The 26,303-nt window shown below is 43.8% G+C and overlaps 1 protein-coding gene and 1 long non-coding RNA gene across 5 annotated transcripts in view; one reads left to right on the top strand and one right to left on the bottom strand.

Annotated features, from left to right (window-relative positions):
* Window positions 1-1,299: 1,299 nt before the first annotated feature.
* Window positions 1,300-26,303, bottom strand: part of SOBP (sine oculis binding protein homolog) — a 120,159-nt gene continuing 95,155 nt past the window's right edge. For all 3 annotated transcript variants that reach the window (XM_071741223.1, XM_071741221.1, XM_071741222.1), the window contains 2 exons: window positions 17,610-19,564; window positions 1,300-3,268 (listed from right to left, as the gene is read on the bottom strand). In XM_071741223.1, coding sequence (XP_071597324.1) covers window positions 17,612-19,564 — 1,953 coding nt within the window. In that variant the 3' untranslated portion in view covers window positions 1,300-3,268; window positions 17,610-17,611. The remainder of the gene's footprint in view (window positions 3,269-17,609; window positions 19,565-26,303) is intronic.
* LOC139794926 (uncharacterized) lies at window positions 17,963-22,830 on the top strand. 2 transcript variants are annotated; one of them, XR_011725317.1, is made up of 3 exons: window positions 17,963-18,114; window positions 19,488-19,592; window positions 22,253-22,830. It is a non-coding gene; the product is annotated as an uncharacterized lncRNA (long non-coding RNA). The 2 variants fall into 2 exon arrangements; XR_011725318.1 differs by lacking the exon at window positions 19,488-19,592.

The raw sequence follows: 26,303 nt of genomic DNA on the forward strand, positions 1-26,303 counted from the left end.
AGCACCGTTCTCTAAGTCTTTGCTGGATTCCCATTAATTGAGAAGGACCTTCTTACATCCTTTGTGTAATTCCACTCATTTTGTTGGCATCGTATAAAGGATGGATTTGGCCTCAAAATGAAAGTAGGGTTTTTTTGCATAATGTATTGTACCATTTGGTCTACATTTTGCTAAGGTTTATGTGTACTTGGAGATTTCTCCCCAGATACACAGCTGTAGATATTTTTAAAATAGTGAACAATGAACTGATTCAACTGTCCAAAGCAGTTGTTCAGCTTCTGAACTTTGGGTTAAGTTGTTAAGAAAGTGTCAGGTGGGCATATTTTCAGGAAAGCTAAGGTAAGTTTGTGATTGTTGGAAATGAGTGAAGCCAGCTCCAGCCTAGCTTTCTCTACCTCTGCTGTCCTGATGATTTTTGACAAGCTGATTCCATTTCTGGAAAAAGCAGTTCATGAGAGAGAAAGATTTCTCTAAAGAGTCTGTTGTTTTTCAGAAGAGTGAAAATGTGTGCTAACAATTCTGGATCGCTGACAAAAGCAAAATCAATACACACGGCCTTCATTTTACAGCCAAGTTCAGATGAATAAATAGAGATGCAGCAAGCTGTTTACTAGGGAGACAAGCTCTGCTCTACGTGTCCTTCCAAGCTTGTGCTGTTGTTGTTTGCCTTACATGGCTGGTTAAATGAAATCAGTCAAATAGTTACAGAGCTCACCGGACATCTCAAACCCCTCCATCAGCAGTGCTGGCTGTGCTGGCCAAGAGCTGGGAAGCAATTGAGCAAGATAGCTCAGGGCATGCAAATACATTGCAGTTGTAGGATTTGGAGGCCATTTGGGAGGAACCCAGTGCTTTGGAGACCCTAGGCTTGATTCTGCGGGGAGTTCAAGCATAGAAAGCCCACATCCTTACAAAAGGACAGGCAAAACACACTCTGTGCGCAGCCCAAGCGCAGCGTGAACAAATTGCACTTGCACAGATTGCCTTGGAAAGAATGAAGCCCGTGCACCCATCCAGGGATCTTTAAAATCAGAAACTAACGCTGCACTGAGCTAACTGTGGGCTTCTTCCCACCTCCCTATGCCTTAAACACTGGAGAAACTGAGAGGTGGTGTTGGAGGAGAGAAAACGGAAGGGACATAGATACAGCCTCCAAGAATACTTACGTGTATTTTTCCAAGGCTTCAGACTGAGTTTTGTCTGATCTGTTGACCAGGCAGGTAGAGAAATGAATAACCACATGCACAGAAAGTAAATGAAAAAAAAAATAATAATAAAACAACAGCACATTTAAGTGCATTTTTTTTTCTTGGAGATTTATTTTGTTTTAATAAATCTGACACCAGTCAGGGAGAGAGAAAAGCTTTGCAAGCCCAATAGGAAGGCAGAGGACACTGCTGGTGCTGCAGATTCTTGCTCCTTTGAAGATGTTTCATCAGTATGTCTTTGAGCTCCCTCCCTAGATTAAGGAGTTGCTCGATTTCCCCCCCCTCCCTTTTTTTTTTTTTTTGTAATTTTTTTTCTTTTTTTTTTTTTTAAAAAGCGAGCTTACTCGCCCGGTGTGTTTTCCAAGCTTTCACAGCTCTAATAAATAAGGAGCACCTGTAAAACAGTAGCTTTACGTAAGTGAATCTGTACAAAGGAAAATATAGAAATACAGTATATACATAGTGCTCATAGTGCACCATCACTACAAGGCTCTGGCTCAACTGACTGTGCGACACTGCTCCCAAAACCACCAACACCATCAGAGACACTGCTCCTGAAAGACTGCTCCTCACTTCCCCACAGCAGCCTTATAGAAAAGGTGTACTCTGAACACTCGAGAGTGAACAATTGCTTTATTCGAGTTAGTAAACAGTTACACTGAATCACAAGGTGATCTGAATTTTTTTTTTTTAATTTTTTTGTTTTGTTTTTGATTTTTTGTGGGGTTTTTGTGGGGTTTTTTGTGTTTTTTTTTCTTATATTTTCTCTTTTTTTTATTTTTTTGTTGGTTTTTTTTTTTTTTATTTATTTTTTTTTTTATTTCTCAGAATGGGATACTCCACAACTCTCTTACCAATTCAGTGCCAGTATAACATGCTCTAGTGTACTTTTGGACTCTTGGCTACAACTGTACAAGTGCACACAAGTAAATTCTACCCTGTTATCCTCCACCCACTGATTGAGGATCAAATTGCACATTTCTCTTAACCATGACAGGAGAAAGCAAACAGTGAAACAGAATCATGGGGGATCTTTCTCACTTTACCCTTGTTTTCATTGGTTTGTCCATGCCATTCTAATTATCATGAAAGGGCTATGCATATGGAGAGATTGTCTCACTGCCTTCCTGGATCACTGAAAACCATCAGGGTTGAAATTTCATCCAAGTCTTTCATGACGCCCAGCAAATATTCCCCTCAGATTATTTTACACCTTGAGGGAATTTTGGTCTTTAGTTCAACACTCTTGCTCTGTTCCCAAATGGGGCGCTATTTAGGGGAATTTAAGAGAAAGCTGAGAAGAATAAACATTTACTGAGTTCTCTTGGCATTCAGTCTCTGAAAAACCACAGTATAAACTATTCATGCTGCTTCTTACATCTGTCAAATCAAAAATTAAAAGCCATAAAAGTGTAACACTGAAAATATGGCATTAGAAAGGATAAAGGTGGCCTTTGTAAAAATAACAAGGAAAGTATATTAGCCAATAAAATATTCTAACTCTTCATTTAAAAGTGCATCATGGGTAGGACAGAGATGACTCTGAAGCATTGCTACTCCAGTATTACCCCTCTCCCCCATCAAAACTTGAATAGGTCCAAAACCATACAATGCAAATCACGATTCTTATTGTAGCAGCAAAACCACAGCAGTTTTTTGAAGGAAAAAAAAAAAAATCATATAATTGTCCAGTTTCAAATATCTGAACTTCGAAGTCAGAGCAGGAAAAGTACCTATGTTGGTCCGTGTGGTTTTTGAAACCAGGGTGAAAAATCCCCCCCAGCAAGAAACCAAGAGGAAAAAGTGTCCCTTGGAGGAGAAGAGGGGTGGTCGCAGGAATGCTGAGCACACTGTGTGGGTCCATGATGTGCTGTCTTCTGGGTCAAAGGCACCCGTGGGACTGAGGCTTCCTCGGAGGGGCTCGGTGATAGGAAGCTGCTCTCTTTGCTGGACTTTTAGCCAGAGGGGGCGGTGAGTGGACCAGCTGGTGTCGTTTGGTGGAGTGAGGTGGTTTGCTCTGCTCCCTTTCTCCATGCAAGGTACCCTGTCAGCAAGCGTTCCTGCAAAGCAGACAAGGAGGAGAGGTGGTCAGGGAGAGCGGTGGAAGACCCATCACAGGCGGGCTGGGCACCACCAGAACTTGCATGCAGCCTCGGGCTGGGAGGGCAGAGGGACAGGGACACAAGCCCACTGCTTTGGCCTCAGCTGCCCCTCATGCCACACGCACCCTCATGGTACACACAGCCTCTGAGTCTGCAGGAAAGGAAGATGGAGGAATTCCTGCGATAAAAAAGCTGGAAACCGATATAATAGTAGTTCATTCTCTGGTTTTCATAGAGGGCCTTTCATCCTGCAAGAGTACAGGTGAATAATGATACCTTGCAGTTGCACAGAAACCTTCACCCCTTGATCTCGGCGTGCTTTACAGAGCTGGGATGCACTGCTCTCTGCACAGCACAGGCGGGAAAGTGGAGTCAGAGAGGGAGAAGAAGCATTTGGACCAGTACTCCCCAGCATCCGGGATGAGGATAGGATGGGGAGCACTGCACATTCCAGGGGTCCCTAGAAACACCTCACTGCATGGGCTGGTGGGCAGCTCCACAGGGCTCATTGTTCTCACAGAGAAACTGGGGCAGTGCCCAAAGTGAGCTCCACTCTCACATAAATACTCATCCCACCAACAGAGTTAATGCTGGAAGCACTACTTGTGCTATGCATGCAAACTGCAGACACCCCTCTTGGCCTCTCCTCAAATCTATAGCAAAGAAAGATGGATGCTCAACGCAGCACAACCAAGCTGCAATGAGGGAGGTCAGGCTGGAGGCCCCAAAAACCTTCCCAGTCCTCTCTTGGGAGGGTCTGCAACCAGTCTGTGCCACCACCATCGCAGCTGCAGTGCCAGGAAGGTCACAGACAGCAGAGCCAGGTGACTAACACTGCCTAGCATGACAAAGAGAATTCAAATAAAGGCATTTTAGGACACACAACAGACCTCTCACTGAGGTAAATTGCTACCAAGGTCTTGTATTTTCATTGTGGAACACTGAAATTTCCATACACCAAACCAATCCATCAGATCACAGATTTAGGCAAAGAGTTTAACTTTCCAGTTGTCTCCTTCTCTTCTGGGCTTCAATTGCAAGTCCACGTTTCTCCTGTTATCTGACCAGATGTACTGGCTGCTTTTGTTGTGGTTTTTCTTTGTTTTTTTTCTTTTCTTTTCTTATTTTTAGGACACAAAAGGGATGCATCCCAAAGGACTTACTCAGGTAATCCCCCTCTGAAGCCCAGCTGTGCCTTGACTGGGTGAGCAATACCAGGGAAAACACAGCTTTATTGATCTGAGGCCTTCGGAAAGCTGCATGATAGCTCCCCTAAAATATGATGAGCTTTGTCAGGGGTGAAGGCCAAGGTCACAAAAATATTTGTAAACACATTTTTGAAAACCCCAGTCACCTTCTCATTATCAAACTAATGGAACTAAAAACAAGACAGTGGTTACAAGCTTCCAATGCGTTAGTTTATCTAGGTGCTCCTGGGAGATACACCATGGCCTTGCTTCTGCTTCCCTTGTCAATTGATCACGTAGACTGTCTCCTTGGATGGGATCTGCTGTCCCCTAAAGATTCAAACTGAAAATCTGAAATACTTATTGGACTCAATTTTGGTCCTGGGTCAAATTCTCCTTCTGAGTCTGTCCACAATCTCCCCTTCACACTGGCTCCTCTGTGATCCTCTTGTCACTGTGCTCATATCCCTCCGCTTCTCAAAGCAGAGACTGGAAGGCACATTGAATATGTTGACCAGCACAAAGTTCCAGAGCACAGAGACCAGTGTAACTGTGTTAAGGAGTAATATTTGGGTTTTAGGGCAATGTGCCCAGTGGAATGAACAGCTTTGTGTGAAAAAAGAGAGCTGTGGACAAGAACTAGACTGAGAACTGTGATGTATCCACCTACTAAGTGGACTCCATAAAGTACACAACTGCTTTTTGTCACTTTTTGGCTTGAAGTCTTGCTCAAAGATTCACTAAAAAGGGAAGCAAAGAAAATACAATCTGTAATATCTGTATGAAACCTCACTCTGCACTTCAGAGTAATTTTGCCTGCTCCTCTACTTCCATAGATCAACAGAAATGAATTTCCATCCCTCACTAATCAGTCTCAAATGGCATGGCATAGCACAGACTGGTAAGTTATTTGGGAGGGAGGTCATAAAGAAGTTCACTGGGTCTCAGTGCTTTCTGCCTGGAGAAGTCAGCTAGCTTTTTAAGTCCCATCTATTTTTCCCCTACTGCAGATAAGATCCAGTATAAAAGAGTGTGCAAATTTGAGAGAAGGACCTTCCCTGTTGATTGGCTCATATGGCAGCCATCGCATTTGATGAATGCATCTTTGTAGGGATCAAGTGACAGAATCAAAATCCCTATTAGTCACAGCATGCAAAGTTTCATAAAAAAAAAAATGAGAACACACACAACTCTTCACCACTTCACAGTTAGACATTACACACCTTGTGCCAACACAGCACATGCATTGTGCATGACCAGCACAATAAAGTCAGCTATTTATATCTCCTGTCCAAAAAAACCAACAAATTATTTTTTAGGAAAGTGACATATGCTCTTTACCCCAGCTGAACTTGCCCTCATCACACATCAAGGATTGCTGATCTGATAGAAAAATCACATCAGCTACAAAAAAAAGGACTTTTTGTAAGCATAAAGTTATGGAGTTCATATTATGTGAGTTGCACTGAGGTGAGCACACTGGGGTTTGCCCACTTACCAAAGCTAAACAGGTCTGGGCTGATTCTGGGATGGAAGACCACCTGGAAGTCATGGGCTGTAAGAAGAGATGGGCTGTAACTCCAACCCCAGGAGGCAGCATGGAAATGATGACAGAAAGAAAACAAGTAGGAAGGCTCATTTCTGCCCTACTGTCAGTGCAGAGGGGCAAAAGGAAAATAGCTCAACTGGATAATGACCCAGCTCCAACTGGTACCTTGGAGGTTCACTTACATGGCCTCAGATGCTCCCCTGAGCATCAGGTGAGAGCTGCACTGGTGCCCCCCGTGGCTGTCAGCCCTGACCTGAGCAATGAGTACCTCCAAAACAGACTGCACCAACACCAATCTCTGGCTTATATGCCCTGACACATGAGGATGTAAATCCTTGACCAAATCAACATGGAGTTATAGCTCGGCAAGATAGTTTGGCAAATAGGGCAAAACTTCCCCAGCAAGCTTCCCTCTTCCCTTTCTGCAGCTAGCCAGCTCTTTCCAGGTGCTGCTGCAGACTGACAGCCCTTTTCCCTGTGTAGCTCCTGAGCCTGATGCAGTAGGAAGCTGGGCCATGCCTCTTAGAGCCAATTGCTACAAGTGCTCCTTTCTCTATCCCCTCCATGTCTCCATGGCAAGGTATCTCAGCTGTAGGGACAGTTCCTTCTCCTGCTACTCCACACCCAAGCACTGATCTGTCTGTGCTTGCTCCCAGTGCTGCCCCAGGAGCCAAGTGTAGCCACTGTGGCATCAGGCTCTTGATGGCTGTCAAAGCCACCAGAAAAAGCTGCTTCTACCCAATGCCCTCCCCAGCCATGTCCTGCCTCCTCAGAGGGTCCACGTCGTTGACATGGCTTTGGACACACGTGTGCATGCAGATGCTTTTTCCATGGTTGCTTCCCTTTCATTCTCCACTCCATTGAACATTTCTGTCTCCAGATTCACATCTTATTGTTCAGAAAAAAAAATAGCTAAGAGACTGGGTGGGGAGAGCTGAGGCAACTGTTGATGTGGGCTGGCATGGCAGAGTTTCCATCATTTAGCACAGCACTTAATTCACCCAGACAATGAATGCTGATGTGCTAAAAGAGACTTAGTTCATCTGGGACATGCATGGCCCTAGAGTAAAGGCACTGCAATTATTTTCTCAGGGAAACTGCTCTGAAAAGAAACCACAAGAGTGCAGCTAAAGTCAGCATGGGAGCAAACTCAGCCCTAGAAACACTGTGGAGTCATCTGTTACTTGTAATACTTCTGTAATTTATTTTGTTGTTTTGGTTTTTTTTAGCAATTCTTAAAGCAGTTCAATCTTTTTCATTAAAACCTTCCCCTTTGACTACTTGTTTTATCTCTCCATGACCTAACTGAAGGGATACCAGATTGCAAGAGTCAGAAGAGGCCTTTAGCACAAATGGGATAACATGTAGGGTCCTTAAGCACCAACCTTTGATTTTGAAGGTGGTATTTTCCTTCTACTCCAGTTTTGTAAGCTGTGGATCCTTCTCAATTTTGGGTCAGATACTCCCGCCCACTGAAATGTGAGCTGTAATCTGAGCAGACATTGTGACTTCAAGGAATGCACTGGGGAAGAGGCTTGGGATTTGTCCTCATTTTATGCCTATGCAGAAGAAGTGGTAGGGACAGCTTAGTCATCCCCAACTCTATGACTGAATTGTTGCAGGGATGCACCAGAGGCTGTGCTTGTAATCGTATCCAATCGCTTTATAGTTAGGATAAGACCTTGAGGGGGAAATATGAACTGGAAAGCAGACGTATGTTGTGTGCTGATTCTTGCTTCCCTGCATCTATTCCTTGAAAAGCCTTTGGGGAACTTCACCAGTTTCCATCTATGTTTGACCCTTTGCTGGTACTATAGTACCATCACTTGCTAAACTCATTCCCTGTATGCTAAATTGGACCCCAAAACTATCTAGAGAAGTTAGGATCAGGGATGTATGTCACCGTGCCCTTATTTTGTAGCCAGGAAACAGTGGTAATACAGTTCCAGGCTCTCCCTCATGCTCCTGCATGGTGGAAGGAAAAATCACCACTTAAAAAGAGGGAGCAAAGGAATCATCACTGTGGAAGAGACCCCGAGAGTCACCCAAAAGATGTGGCACCCACAGTACTGTATTTACCAGGCACATCATTCACTGAAGAGCAATGAGAGAGAAATGAAGCCCATCTCTTTCAAAAATGGTGACAATCAGGTATTTAGCAGCAGTCTACTCTTGACTGCTTTGTTTCAGCCCCAGACTCCACAGCAGAGGATCCAGCATAAGGCAAAGTGAAAAGGCATCTCCCTTCCATTATATGTTTTCAGAAAGACAGTACTCCCCCCAAAATGGGAGTACAGTCTTGGCATGGTAAGCATGCAGCTCTTGTTCATAGCCAGTGGAAACAGGATACATCCATGGAGACAATGGCCTGGGCTGCTGTAAATCGTCCCCTGTACCACAAAGCAGCAACACAACTTCACTGTGCAACACAGGGGACATGGCACCACTTTCCCCCATCAGGTTTGGATTCTCTTGGGAAAAAAAGCTGCCATCAGATACCCATGCCACAGCAATTTCCATTTCCTCATGTTCAGATCACTGTCAAGCTTTTGGTGAAAGCAGATTCCCACCAAATCACACTGCTTTCTCCTTCCCTCTCCTTGTGGTACAGGGAGAAGAGAGGCAAGGGCTCACAAACTTTAACTTGTGGGGCACCAGGGTCCCCATTCTCCTTTCCATGCCCAGGGGTCCTAGAGAGCAGCCATTGAGTGAAGTGCTCTGAAACACACCTGGGAAGAGCCTCTCTATCCACCAGCTCTGCAGGAAAGCAGAGGAGACCAGTCTTGGTGTGTGAAGATGCATGTTGGGGTCAGTTCCTCAGATTTCAGCATGAGTGATGCTGTCAGGTTTCTCTTTCAGTGTCATCCTTTCTTCCTTCCTTAATACCACTTTCTGCTTTTCAAAGTATCAATCTCCCAAGAACCTCTCTAAATCATGTAATTTTTTCACCATTTCGAAGAAGTTTGAATGGGTTTAACCTTTGATAGAATAATTGCTCAGTGAGTTCATGAAACTCCCCAAACCAAAGACAAAACCAACATCAACCAGGCCCTCCTATCCAGCCCCACGGCACCATCCTTACCTTCTCTAGGCTTTCATTGACAGGGGTTTACATTTTGGGGTATTTCAAGGTATGTATGCAAGTCTTGCAAGAAGGAAAATGCCATCACAGCTCTGGACTTGTAATCTCAGCTGTAGCCCACACTGTCTCTGGCCATGGCCCCTGTGGCACATCACGGAGGCTGGGCGAGCCAGATCCTGCTTTACACTGAGGTAACCGAGTGTATCTACACAACAGCAAGGCAGCCCATTGCCCTCCCATCAGTGCAGCACCTACCAAATATTTGGCAGACCAGCAAATAGTTTGCTTTGCCCCAACAATACTTCATGTGCAGACATGACAGAAGATATGATTTTCCTTTTTTTAAAAAAAACCAAACAAATTTTCAACTAATTCTCCCGCTCTGTGCTGAGCCGAACTTTAAAGTTTACAAGGATCTTTTTTCAAAAGAAGAAAACAAAACAAGCAAAAAACCCAAAACATAAAAACTAAAGCAGAAGGAAAACCAAATCCAGACAGTTTCTACTCTCTTTTCCTGAAAACAGACAACCACTGTGATGTGATAACCCTTCTTTAAGCCTCCGATTTGGTCTGAATCAGAACTGAAACTTGAATTTCAGCAGCCTCCTGTGGGCCCAAACCACTAGGCTTTTGGCTATTCCAAGGTGCTTCTCAATTTTCCTATCCAAGCTGATCTCTTCAGTAAAACCAGATAAATAGCCAGCAAGAGTCAGATTAACTGTGGGAGGTGGTGTGGAAGAGGAAAAATGGTGAGGATGAGGGTCTTGCTGAGCAACAGCCCATACCTCCCTATGAGAATCTTCCTCCTCAACTGGGTTACACCTGGGACTGGCTTTTTCATCTGAAATCCTTTTGTGGTTCACAAAACATAACAACAATAATTTTGCAGAATAAACATCGAATCTTTTTAGTGAAATGTTCTAGCATCCCAGGTCAGGAAGCAATCAACATTTTCCCATGAACAACTCCTCCATCTGTAACCATCCAGAGCTCCATGCCTCCCACTGTCCCCATGGGGTTTCTCCCTCATTTTCTCAGCTCCATCTCAGTTTGTTTCAGCTAAGCAAGACCAGATGCAGACCCATCCAAAGTCAAGAGGGCTCAAAATGCCAGGTAGATTATAACGTGGGTGAAGAAAGAGGAAAAACCAATCCAGAAGATCTGAAGAACAAACAGGTGAGACCTGGCATAGACCTTTGTGTAGTGCCAGGCACCTTCCTCATCCCCAGCACTGCTGTCCACTGGGCAATCTGCACTGGATTCAAACAATGTTTTAGATTTTCTCTATTTCCCAACTCCCCTACCAACCCCCAAAAACCAGGAATGATATTTCTACTCCCAAGATAAGCAGTTCAGCAATAATCTCTAAACTGCTTCAATTAAAATGGAACTGGCATTTTAACTTACTTTGAAAGGTAGGGTCATAATTCAAATTTTCAGTGACATCATAATGTATCTTCTCTTTTATACAGTGTTCAAGCATCTCTCAGTTGGTGAATTCCTGTGGGAAAGGGTTTTTTCCCCCTCCTTTTGAATAAGCAACTTAGAAGTGGCAGCACAATCAGTTCATGAACGATTATAAATATTTGGAGCATAAGCAGGCAACACAAAGTTTTACATTTAACCATGTGGGCTCCAAATGAATAGCTGAGAATTGTTCTAACCATAGGTTTCAAAATCAATTGGCCAAGGATGGGACGCAGATCTTTCCAGAGAGGTCAGAACTCGACAGCTATTTCACTCTGCACAACCCAATCCCTAAACCCCCTATTTTAATCTTTTTTTCTTTAATTATTTTTAAATGTATGCTTCCATAGAAGATGAATACATTACACAGCTCTAAAGTCCAAAAAGAGGACTGGAAGATGGAGTGCAGAAGAGATTGGAGGTGTCCTCTCGACAAACACAGTTCAGCCTCTTTGCCTCTAATTTGTTATTGTAGGTTGGCTTGAATTTAAGACAGCAGTATTTCAGAAACACTTGGAAAAGCAAGCCAGCTGCAGGGAGGATATCGTTACAAATTGAGACACATGTTGTACAGGAATACCATTCTTTTCAAATACCAAAATCGTGTCTGGGAAAGTAAAGCCATGCAAATGAGTCAGCAGCAGAACCTCGGTCTGTAACGTGCTGAGAGCCTTCAATTTGCATTAGAGGCACTGAGTGCTGAGTGCACACAGTACTGTACAGGATTAAGCCCAGATATTTAATTAGCTATAATTTTCATGGTAGAAGCAAATGTTAAATAGTTGAGGGTTCTGCAAAATGTCAGAGGTTACTTCAATTCACTGTTCTCACGAGATGATCGCAGACGCTTCCAAACACAACCTCTGGTCCTGGGAATGAAATGCAGCTTATTATCAAAATCATGTAAATAAGGTAAGGATGAGTAGGCCTCCACCATGAGGCCTCAACTGATGGACACACCCAGGAATGTGCTTAACTTGCTTGTTTTGCTCGATGGGACCCAAAAATGGACAGGGTGAGACTCAGCAGGTATTCTGGAAAAAAAAACTGGCCACAAAAAGTGTGTCGCTCCTTTCTGACCCACTTACAGGTATGGCTTGTAATACTGAGAAATAGTTAATGACCTCCTCACAGCTCACTACTCCCCAGTGAAGTTGGCCGTGGTTGTCTCAGGGTCAAGCTAAACAAAGGCTATTAGGTGCTTAGCTTTTTATCAGACTTCAGCAGCAGACTCATACTGTCCAGGATCTCAGCCTCTGAATCCAAAGGCAATCATTGTCTCAGATGATGTTTTTACAAGGATGCCTGTCTGTTTTACTGTGGCCTTTGCTGTTAGGGACTCTGAATGTAATGATGAGTTGTGCTTTTTTCCCTGTAGATTTTCTCTGTGCCACTGCCTTTGGTAGCTCAACAGCACAAGAACAGGCTGATGAAGAGCTAGATTTACACTTAACACTTTTGAATGCATCCAAATCTCCTTTGGACCAGCTTGACTAATAAGAACATCAGGCTTTATAGGCATCAAAGGGCCCGGTCAGTCTTTAAAGCCTGGCAAAGAATTATGAGCTGTTTCAGTATGAATGCAGGTTTTACCAACTTAAGGAACAGCATGGATTAGATGCTTATTCCTTTTCTAATAGTTTTCATTTCACAGGATAATTATAAATAATATGGGCAAGTAAGTACCAAAATAAACTCTAAAATCAGTGGTCCCAAGTCCTGAAAGCTGTCAGGGAGATTTCAGCCTGCAGGAGCCACAGACTTTGCAAATTTCTGTGGGTCTGTCATTCGAGACATGGCTTTTTTTGCTGGCTGACTCTCTGGCCTTGTTTTTTGTTTGCCAGCAGTCCTAGATGCTCACTACCTTTACAAATCAGACCAGGTGTAGTTCTTTTCTAAATGGAGTTCAAGCATCAGGTTCCATATTCGAACCATATGCCCAAGGAAGTTTTAAAGAAAAGCAGGAGGAACCCATCAGAAAGGAGCAATTGTTCCTTTGATTCAGAGTGTGCAATGGTGTACGGCAGCGTACCCTGATCCTGCAATTTATTGCCATTGAGACAGAAGTTAGTGCTCCCACACCCTGGCAGCAAGATGTGGGAGCTGAAAACCACTCTGGAAGTATTTCATTTTATACTTCACCGTTTTGAGAATCTCTTGTTGTTGCTTTGTTTTGCTTTGTTTTGTTTTGTTTCTGGGAAATCCTTTTCCTGATTTAATATAGCTGAGAAGCTACAGAGGCAATTTTGAAACATTAAGATCACACTGCCAGAGCCAGGCAGCTCTCAAGGGCAAAGCTTCAGTTCCAAGCAAATGTGTTTAAGGCTTTGTGGTGTTAACAGTTTCTCCTCTCCCTTTTGGATAAATGGAAAATTTCTGTATGCTCATAAGAAGCCAGGTGAAGGAAAACTTCTGAACCAGAAGAGTATGTGTTAAGTGTACGAGTCCAAGTATGCTGATGATTTAAATTAGTTTAGCACCAGTGGAACTATATCCAGTTAAAATTAGCCAAGGCTCTGGCCCAGAGTGTTAACGAAGATTATTAGTATAAAAATGTGTTTAAAAATATAAAATCTGTTTTCAAGTATACCTTTAAGGTCAAATTCTATTCTGATGAGAGTGAGGAGGGCAGGCAGATAGATGCTACACAGGGGAGTGGTAAAAACTCTTAAGGCAGAAAGAGAGGTTAATAGCTATGGCCCTTGCCCCAGGAATCCTCACCAGAGCAGGAAATCTTGTGCTGGACCATTATGGGCAGGAGAGCTCACAGTGGGATCTATATTACTTCTGCTGTGAACTGGAGTGTTCTGCATGTTGTATATTTTTATGACTACAATGTACAAACTAGGCAGCTGGAGGTTTGGGCCTGTAACTCAGCAGATGCTGACCCCAGGATAGAAGGATTGGCTCTGTAGGTGTCCATACTCCTACAATTTCTATTACTTTGGGAGAAATTCTGCTGACACAAGCAGAAAAACTCCCTTCTGCGCCCAGCCTAGGATTAGTCAACACATACACACACACACAGAAGCTAGCTGTGAGTTTAGCATGTGCCACTTATTTTCTAATGTAGTTTACCATAACTATACTATACTATAGCTACCATAACACATTAAATCCATGAAGACCTTAGTGTTTCCATTTATTTGCTTTAGGAAACCTTGACACCAAAACTGGAGGGTTAAAACTGATCCCGCCTGGAGGTAAAGTATGTAGGCAGGCACAGTAACACTGCTAATTTTAGAAACTCATGTTGCTCAAACTTAAAAAAAATAACACCCAACAGAATATTTTCCCTAGCTTCATTTCCTTATCATAAGAGGACTTCAGCGTCAAGACATCTTTTGCTGCTTCTTTGAATTGCATCAAGCCAGAACAGCTTGACAGTCCACATCCTGATGGAGAGACTAAACTTTAACATCAAGGATTATGTTGCTGATTAGCACTTCCAATAATCAAGTAATTGGTACATTAAATAATCCAGAATCTGGCGACTTGCCTGAAAAGGTCACACCTGCATTGATTCCTTTTCAGACAGTCCATGTTGCTGTTGCACAAATTCAATCTGTCTGTCCAGAACTCTAGCGTAAAAATATTTGGCTGATTTCCTTCTTCTCATACAACTTTATGGGAAATAAAATCCAGGAAAACTTGCACACTAGAGCTATATGCTCAGATTTTCCAATTAGGGTAGGTGGGGACCAAGACAGAAAAAGACAGTTCTCTGGACTTTTTCTTCTCTGGGGCTGGCATGGCCAGTGCAATCAATACAAACCTCTAGGGCTCAAGTCAACACAATTATTAGTGCATCTCCTGCCCTCTTTCTATATTAGTGAAATTTCTATGAGTCTAGGAGTGTTTTGTGAGGGATCCTCCCCACAGCCAGACTGGTGGAGCAGCAGGATTTTATCTCTATCCTTCCCCAGGACTGGGCAGGAGGAACTCATGGCAATGGCAGAGGTCGGGGCTGTGACATGAGGGGCTGCAGTGATGCTCTGCTCCCCCTGCCCATCCCCTCTGTACAGGCATGGGCAGGCTCTGAGCCCTCAGCAGCCTTCACAGACAGACTGACGGGAGGCCAGAAATCTAAAAAGGTCTTCTGTTTCTCTGGACTGGCTATTATCAGTGCTAGTGAAAGGGGGACTCTGCATGAAACCGGAGATTCCTCAACTCAAATCCAACATTGGAGATGCACAAATCACTTGTGTGTGCCTTCAGAGGCTCAAAACCCACCCTCATTTAACTGAGATACCCACTGGAATGAGATGGTTATCATGCTGTTTATTTCTGCAGAGTATTTTGGGTATCTTCTCTCCTTTGAAACAAATACGGATCTTGGTCTCATATCTCTTCTGCGTTGAGGCTACTTCTTTTCTTTACGGGTAGAAAGGAGGGGATGAATACACACTGACTAATAACTATCAACATGTCATGTTAGGCCATTGCACAAACCCCAGAGGCACAGCCGACACCTAGGCTGGGCTTTTTAAACTTTAAGCATCTAGAGGGACATCTGTGTCCATGCAAATCACCCTAAGCTTCCTTCACAGCAGGGAGAAGTAGGCATTCCTAGGGCACAATTCCTCTGAGCTGTCTTTGTTGTTGACTTTGGGATGAGCTCAGCTGTCTCTTTGAACTGTCTGCTTCTCTAGGATGAGAGTTTAGACAATTAGTTCATCTGTGTCTTCATTTCAGATGTTTATATATTGGGTCGGATTAATCTTGCCTGGCAACCTCAAAACTTTCCTGTAAGGCAGCTCTTACACTGAAACAAAGGAAAACATCTAACTTCTAGTGAATGGGAAAATGATTGCTCCTAAGTATAACCACAGTGGTAGTTATTGGCATTTACTGAATACAAAGAGCTAAGGACAGTATCTGAGTGATAAAGCATCCTTCTTGTCTTTTCAAAGCAGTTTGTTCATTTTGCCCACTTCCTTTGTCAAACACTATCTGTGAAGCAATGTTACGTATAATCATATCAACAGGCAAAAATACACAACTCAGGGAGGCCAGAAGTCTCTGAGTTTTAAGGTTTTGGCTCTGGATGCTGCTAAACCCTTCCTGAAATCAGGACTTTGGAAAGGTGGCATTACTGCAGCCTAGATGGTCTGGGCAAGCTTAAACAGATGCTAAGAACCAACTACTCTTTGACTACAGTGCCAGCACACAAATGTGCAAGTCTCTTAGCACTGCCTTGGAAAAAAAGTTATGGGGAGTTTGGGCAAGATGGGAAAGGATGGGTTAACCTCAGCTCTCCTAGAATTAAACCAAAGGAATTCAGTCAGATAGTGGCCTTCTCACTCGATCAAATCCCAACCCCTAGGTAAAAGCATGCGTTGTATGAAGAAACAATCTTTCAAGTTGCAGAAGTGGCACACTAGGGTTTGCAATAAAGATGTCACTGCTGAGAGGGACATACAGTCTATCCACATACTTCAGCAGTGGGTAGGAGTATCTTCACCAGCAGAGCACAGGAGTGTGTAAAGATTCAAACTACTTATTTGCATTCTGAGTTACTGTATATGTTTGTTGTTAGTCCAGGAAAGTTATAGTTGTCCTCTGTTCTTACAAACTTATCTTTTAAATGTGTCAGCACATGCCTGGAGCAAAGAATAATGGTTCTGTTCCACTGAAGAAAGTAAATAAATACTATTTGTGATCAAGGAATGTAATGTTTCTGGCACTGCAGCCAGCACAGGGAACGCAGCATTAACAAATAAAAAGGTAGCCCCGACTACACGTTTGATGCTGCAATTAGCCTGCACTGATGGAGCAGAGAGATGTTGCAATGGCCCAGATTCCACAGCTTGTGATGCTATCTGTGGTCGTGGGTGCCAAGCCCTTCAAGGCAATATTCGCCTTGCACCGCTGCAGTCACTGTTTGTGCTACCAGGGACAGGGATTTACTGGAGGCTACAGAATATTCCACGGATTGTAATGAAATTTGGCATGTCATCAAGCCACATCCGGCAAACCGTCAGTATTTTACTGCCGAACAGATTTCTTGCAACACCCACCATTTTCCCTTTTCCTGAAAGAAGCTCTCCACGCTTGTGAATCTAAATAAACGCAATTACACTTGTTTCTTGTTCACAGGTTTGAGGCAACTGATATATATTAAACTAACAGTTTTTCAAAGGCACATCAGAGGGATGCAGTAAGCGGGGAATAGGGAACAAGGGAGTGGGGGAGCTTTCTGCCTCTTCAGCATTGTCCTTGGACAAGCCACATTTGTTGGTGGACTTACCCGTATCTCTGCCTTGCTTTGCAGCCCTACCAAGAACCACAGACATGCAATAACCACGGGACTGAGGGAAACCTCAGCTGCTTTTCTCAAGTGGGAAGCTTGCACCAAGTTAGGAGAGCAAAGCCCCAGGTCTTGCTGAAATAAGCCACAACAGGCAGGTCCCAAAGAGCAGGCAGTCCCTAAGTATCAATACTTGAGAAAGGAAAGCTCAGGGAGAAGGAGTTTGCTCCTCAGACAGCAATGCAGCTGAAAGCCAGAATGCAGTCTGGAGGCAGACCAAAGTAAGATGGTTGGAGATGACCATTTGCTAAGTCAATTGGATCTGTGCTAGCAGGAAGCAGCTGGGTCATCCTGCTCTATGCTATGCTGTAGGGCAATTTCAATCATCATAATGAAGGCTTGAGCTGCTGCGTAATTCAGCTGGAATAAGTAAGCAGATTAATGGCCCAGACCTAAACCATATCCTAGGCAGAAAACCACTGACTTAGACATAGATGACACAATAATTTCACAGCCAGCACCGTCACGAAATGTTCTGTGAGCAAAAGTGTAATGAGGCTGCTGATGGATGGAGTACTGACAAGTACAGATGCAATACAAAACACAAAGAACAGTATTAAAACATAAATACCAATAGTTTTCTGAAAGTGCAGATAATTGGGGATGGGCATCTTGTTTCACAGAGGCCACATCCACACGAGTTTGACCTCAAACCTGAAAATACTCATTCTACTCACACAGAAGGCAGTAGTGATTACACAAACCTTTACTTATTCTGATTTCGAATTCGGAGACACCTCCTTTTCAATGGTGGCTCCAGATCCTCTGGCCCTGTGCTGAGTATTGGCGTTGAGATAATGCACGGTGCGATAGCAGTCTTTTCTGCTGGTTTTGGCACAGGCTGGATGACACAACCTGTCTTGGGCAGCATCCGCAAAGCATACGCATGGTCCTCGTCTGCTGGGTTGTTAAGGTTCGGGTCCTGTTTGTCTCCCCCAGCAAGGGGCTCTTCCCCGGGCTTCTTGACAGCATCTCCCTCGAGGTGGCAGTTTGATGAGCAGTTGTTCTCCTTAACAGACTCCAGCTCGCTCAGGGCCAGCTCCTCTGGGAGCTGGGGCTTTTTCGGCTCCTGGGGCGGCTCCGGGTTCTTGGAACCCTCCGTGCTCTTTGTGCCATTCACAATGACGTTGCACACCGCTGCACCAGCTTCCAGTCCCGCCGCGCCAGAGGCCAAGGAGACGGGACAGCAGTGAGCTCCGTCACTGCACGGTAACGTTTTTGAGTCAACTGGGCTGCAGTTGTCCCTGCAGTCACTGCAGTTCCTTTTCTCTGAGCTACCAAAAGCCAAATTTACAACACTGTTAGGTTCACGTTCCACTTTCACTTGGGCGTGTAAAGCCCTGTGGATAACATTGTGCAGCCTAGACCGGTGGCCTACTGTTAGGTCTATCACACCATCCTGTGGACCCTGTAGCACACTGGGGAAACCAAATTTACTGTTCACTGGACTACTAGGTCTGACAGTCAAGTCAACAACTTCATTTTTACTGTGCTCCTGAAGCACTTGAGCTTGATTTAGGGACTGGCCTGAGCAGCTCGGTGACGAGTCAGAGGATTTAGACGATCCTTGCTTTGACTCTCGGGGGGATGAAGAGCTATTGGTTGGCTTTGCCCCAGGCGTCTCGCTGGAGGTACTCGGAATGAAGCTTTCACCATTGCTGGAGAAGCCATTGGGGGGTTTGGAGTCATTGATGTGAGGGATGGGGATGGGAATGGGGATGGGGACGGGCAAAGGGACAATGACAGGATATGGCACTAGTAGAGTCGGGGGTGGCACCAGCGGAGCAAGGGATGGCAATCCAAAGTTCATCATCTGTGGCATAGGCATAGGACCATTTGGCATCATGCTGACGGGAGGAAAGGGAAGACTAGGCAGAGGAGCTCCGGGAGGGGGAGGAGGCAACAAGCCTGGAGGATTCCCAGGCATGGTAGGTGTTGTGGGAGGATGGATATGAGGGGAAAGCATTGGCCTGTGCATGGGGCTAGAGGTGGGACCCATATTTCTGGGACCACCTGGTGGGGGACCAATTCCAGGAATCATTGGATTTGACAGAGGGCTGTTAGGATTTGAGGCATGGTGAGGCGGCCCACGAATAAACGGTGGACGGATTTGCTGCATGATTTGTTGTTCCATGAATATGGGCAGAGGAACTGGCCCACGGTTTGTCATCACCATGGGAGGACTGCGAGGTGGGACACCAATTGGAGGCACAATGCTAGCAGGTGGCTGGACAGAAACTGGTGGAATATTTGGATTCTCACTGATGGGGATAGGTTTGGGAACTGGCGTGGGGATTTTAGTGACAGAGCAGTTGGCAGTGTCAGACGGAGAGGCAGTGGTAGACGCTGATGGTCCAGGACCTTGAATTTGGCCAGCTGCAGACGCTGGGGATGGGGCTTTTCTCCGAGCATCTGCTAGCGGTATATTCCAAGAATCTGGAGTCAGCAGCTGCACCCCAGTGCCTTCTGCTTTATTTTCGACTGGAGGATGTAATGTACTGCACAGTCCAGCTGGAAGATTGGCCTGTGTTTCTTTGTAGAAAATGTCCATTTTGTACTGATTGAGACATTTTGCACTGCAGAACTGAAGCCTTCTTTCCCCGTCCCCAAAATCCAGATACTCTTTTGTGTGTCTTATGTGCTTACACCAGTCACATACCTACAACACAGTAATAAAATCAAATCAGGTAAGAAAAGCAATCTTCTCTTCATAGTGTTATTTAAAAAGTCATTTTTCAGTTGCTTTCTAAATACTCACATTATTTTTCTAGCAGAAAAAAAAATAGTTAAGTTTGTGAAAACTGCTTTTTTTTTTTCTCCACAAAATTGATGAATTTAATGCCACTCCCCTTTCTGGCTCCCATGATCTCAATTCTACCTTGGACAGTAGACTTTATATCTTAAACCCATGCCACAGAGAAGAATCCTCAGCTAGCACAAACCATTGTAACACACATATGTAAGTATATAAAAAAGTATGAGCCATATGAGTATGACTGTGGTTACTCCTGAGATTCTGTGATTCTATGAGTGGTAATTTAAGCCCACCTGTACTTGCCTGGGATGCCACGCTACACAAGAAATATGATAACTCAAAAAGGACTCAGAAAGTTGCTGGAAATGAATGGAAATCATTTCTGCTAAACTGCAGCACACTGTAACATTTAGTATGCTATTAAGAGTATCAAATACTAAGTTGGAAAGGGTGTGGTATTTTAAAATGGCATCACGAAACAAAAAGCATCATTCATCCTTTGCCCTTCATTCCAAGGGGAAACTTGGAAATAGTCAGGACATTTGTGGGAGGTTTGAATAGTCACAATTTGTGACGTTCCAGCAAGCTGGAATTATTTTCTGAGCTATTTGCCCACTCTTGTGTACGAGTCACTTTCAGTTAAACCTCTTGGCAAGCAAGGGCCTATTTATCAACTTTTGAAATACTACGGCAAAAAGTTTGTGTTGCAGGCTCATTTTTGCTTTGTTTCTCTGCTTTTCATTTAATACATTTCTGTGTTACTCTTAGTGTGGTGAAGGCATAGCCAATTTTTTTTTAAAGTAAGGCTGCAGAACTAATTAAGCTGTGAAAGGTTTTCCCAGTTGTAAACCACTAGACACCAAAGTTCAAAAAATAGTCATTCTAGGCTTCAGAATCCATTACTTCAGAGAAATTATTGTGATTTCATTAACACATTAATTTTGCAACACCAACAGCTCTCACAGATGGTGAAGACATGATCTACAATTCAAATATGACTCTTGTTTGCACAAATGCCTTTCCTTCATATGGCATTTTAAACAAGAATTAATATGAGTAATCTTGCCATAGCTATAAACAGATAAACAGATGTCAGATTTTTCAGTGCCTTACTTTTTTGACAGAATTTTACACACATGAAAAAAAAAACATTTTTGTCATTTTCATTAGCTCTCAAAATACTCAGCTCACAGAGATTTTTGGTGCTTTCTATCAGCATGTTGAGCCTATGACCATTTCAGGATATATACTGGTACTGTTCTGCCTTTTCCAAATATCCCACATTAGCTTCTTTATAAAAGAATATATCTTTTGTAAAAAAATAAAAAAATTAAAGGAAAGAGAAAAAAAAATAAAGATACAATTGTGAAAAGACTTAATTACAACGATAATTAATTTTAATAACTATTGGCCATATAAACAATTCCAAACAACATATGTTGGGCATCTGATTATCCATCTCATTTAACTCTCAGCTTTCTCTAATATAAACAGTGGTGACATTTTTGAGTTTTCAGTAATATATCTTTTATATATATATATATATATATACACACACACACACTGACATCCCATATATGCTATGGATATTAGCCTGTTTATTTTGACCCTACCACCTTTTGGTTATCAGTCAGGTTGCTATTTCATTCCCTCTCCTGCCTTACCATCTCATTCAAACACTCACACATACACTCCCTCTATCTATGAGAATGCTTTTATGCCAACAGCCAGATCAAAATAAACAATTACTTAAGAAGAAGCAACTATTAAGTCACCCCTTAAGTCTGGGAAGGCAGGGCACAGAATTTTAGCCTGGGCACAGCCAACACAGCTCCACATGAGATAAAGCAGAGGGTGCTGGTGCTGCTTGACATGTGCAGCATAAGGACAGGCATGTTTCCAGCACAATGTCCCATGCAAGGCAGAAAATTTCCTGGTGTGCTGCACACAGAGCCAGCCTTGCACTGAACACACACTGATGATGTAGAACCCTAAAAAATGTGAACTAAAAGTCTGTCAAATGCAGGGAACAGTCAAGAGAAACACCTCAGCTGCCCCGGCACATACATCCCCCCCAAGCATAGGGCAGATGGGAAGCCGGAGTGCATGGAGGAAGGCAAATGGGGGGCACCCCCACTTCCAAGGGCCCCCTGGGTTTTACCAGGTCTTGTCTCTCCCTCTGCTCCCTGCAGGAAGGCTCAGCAGCCGTGGCAGACAGTACCAGAGCTGGGCAACACCTCGCCACAAATACTGCAAACACACAGCAGTGGGCACTGGACCGTGCCAGGTATTTGGCATGGGCATGGGTTTTGCCACCCATCTGGCAAGTCAACACAGGATGATTTCATGGAAACACCTTATAACTGACCTCCTGAAATTTTTTGATTTGCCACTATTTTCCAAGGGGACAAAACAGGAATTTGTGAGTCTACACCACAAGCTAATAAAGTCCTATTTAACTCAGGAAAGCTGCCGAATTTACCCTATAAAGTCATTTTTGATTGAGAGCTCACTGCTGTAGCCACAAAATGCTGTATTTTTGCACGTATGTAATCAGGATATAAACCACTGTGTTCCCTCTGCCTCTTGAAGGGTATCCTCTTGCCCCAAGGGTTGTGTGAAGTGGCAGGAGGTCTCCACATCTGCTCCAAGAGCTGCACTGAGAGGTATCACGAGCTCCCAGCTGGCTCCCAAGGAAGACTAGGGGAAGGATGAAGCTCCTGCCAGTCATCACCCACAAAAACTGTGTCTACTTGTAGGGCAAAAACAAAGAGGTGGCAACTCTAAGGGATGGGGCAGGACTCCAGACACAGCCGCTGATTTAGTCCTGGGATAGTGCAGCTAAGAACTGGCCTTCCCTGAGGGCAAAGAAAGGTAACCAGCCTGTAACCCTGCAGCACCTGAGAAATTTGAGAAATAAACCCAGCCTCTTTATCTTTCTAGGAAGAGCTCCCTCAGAGACTCTGTTTAAACAGACAGGAAATAAAATACAGGCCCCAAATTTTCTAATAATTTAATTTCATTAGTTATTGGTTGAAAAATTCACTGAAATATTTTAGTGTTTTATCACTGTATTGATTTTTTTATCTAAACTGTGCTCCTATTTCATTTCTACCTAAACAAATATTTTCTCTTCTTCAGTAAAATATTTAGTAAATCCTGCTCAGAAATTCTCTGATTTCTCCTGTTTTCAATTATTCACTGCATTACAAGAAACTCTGAAGTCTGCCTGCCTCACTCACATATTGATCACAGACAGTTCTGTATATTTTACCACTAGATAAAATTAATTAAAGCCACAGAAATGAAAGGCAGTAATTCAGTTCCTCTGAGCAACCCAAATGGACCAAATATCTAATAATTTCCCCACTGATTTTATGCAAAATCTCAAACGAAGTTAAGATCAGTGAGAAACGTCAATATACTGCATCCATATATTTCACTATAATCTATCAATCTATCTACCTATCTATCTAAGCAATAAGTGTATGCAGCTTATTTAAGATACAAGCATAAAATGTGCATGTCATACACAGGTAATACAACTCCTTACACTACCATACTAAAAAGCAGAAAAACAGTCCCTCTGATGAAGAGGAAATTACTGGAGGAGAAAAAATGTCACTTAAGAATTAATGAATCAAGTCTGTCTTACAGGATTGATCATTTAAGATGAGGTCAATGAATTTATGATACAAATGGCTATATCACTAGAGGTAATAAAATGGAGCAAAATCATTCATTTTACATCTAACTAATGACATGCTCCGAGTAATTACAGACTTCTTCTAAAAGCCTACACTGATTAGTTCAGATGTGATAGGTGAAACATATATATCTTTCGGTTCAATAAAATAACATTTTCTTATCTGCAAAAGACACAGCCAATGTCTTATTTTTTTAAGCACTTGCACTTCATACAGACCATAGTCATTCTTCACAGCCAGCTCAAAATTTCACTGTTCATGTATACTTTCTGGTTCTCATTTCCTGCCTCACCCTTTCTCTCTACCTTACAACCAAGAGAAGAGTTAAATCACTGCCATGTGCTTGTCAGTGCTGCTCATTGGCTTTGGTGGGGCTTGTGCACAGGAGCAGCTCCCCAGGTTTCAGAGGGATTTGTCATGAGACTTAACGGGCAGGATCACGTTTGGAGGGCCTGGCCCAGCACCCATGAAAAATAATGAAGAGATGCCTCTAATGCAATCCAACAGCTTTGGGTCTGATGCTTGGAGCTGGTCTCCCGTCACCATGGAGTCAGCAGGAGCCTTGCTCCTGGCTGTAGCAGGAGCAGAGGCACGGCCAGAGATTTTGGAAGGAACTATGGCAGAAATACACAGGAAGAAAATAAATGCCGTGAATCTGAGTTTCAGACATTTCCTAAAAAACATGGGCAAAGCAATAATTTTGTACATTTCTACCCAAAAGGAGGTGGGACCAGTAGCGATGTGACTGCTAGGGAGCACAAACGTTTCCGAGATAAAAGGTCAGACCTTGCAAGGCGCTAACAGATCCCCTGAACACCATCACGTCCCTTGGAAAACACTCCTAACACCACTCTTGGGCAAGCACACTTCACACCACCAAAGCCAGAACACAAACCCTGAATGACAGGAAGATCGGTAATAAGATAACTGGCTATCTCATTCAGCTGTAACGCAACAACCCTCAGGAAGATTAAATTTACCTAACTGGGGCATGTCCAATGCTAAACAACAGAATGAACATTTCCTCCAGTACATTTAATGTATTTATATTTTAGTGGCAGGTTGCCAGGGAGTTACTTATAAGCTCAATGACTTGATATCATTCATCCACTTTCCTGTGAAACACGCGGCAATCTACACCGGGAGAAGACTCAGAAGGCACAGCATCAGCAGAAACACTACTCACACCTGATACAGGAACACCAAGGAAGCCAGGACTGAGGGATCCTGTAACACTGGGATTTTGCTAATACAAAGAGGGGGAGAAGCCACTCCTGCACACATGCCTATCTTTATTTTGATAGAAACATCCAAAGCAGAGTCCAAAGGCGGCCACGAGGTTGCCCTGCGGACACAACACGGGCATCCCGCTGAGCTTAAAAGGGCCACACTCAGGCTTTAAGCCCAGAGTAATTAATACAGTAATTGGCTGTCATATGCAGGCACTAAGTTCACCCATTAGTGCAGTCCAGCACTAAACTCTGAATCATAATCTAGTATCAGACACTACTTCATTAAAAAGTACATTTGCTAAAAAGTGTTTGTGGAGGTATTTACATCTTGAGAGAAACCAGGAATGAGTAATGTGCAAACACCACTGCTGAGATGAAGGAGAGTCTGTCACTTACATTCTTCATTCTGGACTACTATCATCTCCCTGGGAAAGCCTAGCAGGAGGACAGAAAGGGGTCACTAGGACTAAGACAGTCCCTTTCCAGCTTCTCCAGAACCAGAGGGTGATTAGTGAAACTCCTCTCCTTACTCAGGAAAATGCCACTGTGGAACACCATGCCCAAGGGAAGGCTGCATTGCATCCTGAGGACCAGGGTCTTATCAAGGATGTAGAAACACAGTATTGAAGACTATCAAAGCCTTGCTTCCTAGCATAAAATCCACATATTCTACTTTGATGGGTAGCTTCTATTCCCTGTTCCCACTGTGATATCTAACTGCTGTCTCTTCATACATGCTCAGGCATACGCACTGGCTTCATGAATACCACTGCACATTTCCTATAGCCCATTCTGGCCTTGGCTGCCTTTCCTTTATGCCCAGACTGTGTCCCAGGCCCTTCCCTACAGTTTCCAACTCTGCCACCCACTCTGGAAACATGAAGTGTGGAGATGGAAGCTCTCACCATCCCAATAGCTGCAAAGCAAGGAGATTCCCCCCCCCTGTTCCTGCACATGCTCCTGCCTTGCAGCCAAGTGAGAACCCAACACAACCAGCCATATATTTTTCAGCAAGGGTTCAAGTTTTTTTAAGCCTGCCAAACACTGGATGCAGCAGCAATCCAAAAATTAGGAAGTGGCTTGAAACGCACATACAGAGGTTTCTAGTAAACAGCCAAATGAGTCACAGTAAGTGCTCTTACAGACAGCTCTGCCAGACCCTTTGCAGATCACCCAGCAGCCACTGCAGAACGGACACCAAGGCACCTTGCCACCCTGTCCCCTGCACAAGGCTGTGAAGCACTCCCAGCAGGACACCAGGGGAAAGTTCAGTGTATCAGTAGGAAAGAAACCCAGATCTGTGTGTCTTGAAGGACTATGTGCCTACCTTCAAAAGGAAAAGAAGTGTGAAACCTCACTCAGCTGTCCTTACCAGCACCCTCATCTTGTTGGGCAACGTGGCTGCCTGATACTTCCCTGCTTTCCTCCATTTATGCACCACCAACTCTCCTCTTTGGAGCAGGTCACCTAAAAGCTATTGGTAATATCTAAACAAATATCCTGTAGATCCTGCCCACAGTGCTAAATAATACTCCTCCTCCCCCCAGCCCCATCTGCAACCTGCTGCATGGCCAAGCATGGAGAAACTGGGGGGCCAGAGCTGTACCTCAAATGCTAATGTATTCGGTGCTTGTGAGCACAGAGAAGCCATGGCTCTAGTGGGATTCTGGGTTGGACTGACCTCTCCTGCAAATTTCAACTTGG

Source organism: Heliangelus exortis, chromosome 3 (genome assembly GCF_036169615.1).
Source record: "Heliangelus exortis chromosome 3, bHelExo1.hap1, whole genome shotgun sequence".
Lineage (NCBI taxonomy): Eukaryota > Metazoa > Chordata > Aves > Apodiformes > Trochilidae > Heliangelus > Heliangelus exortis.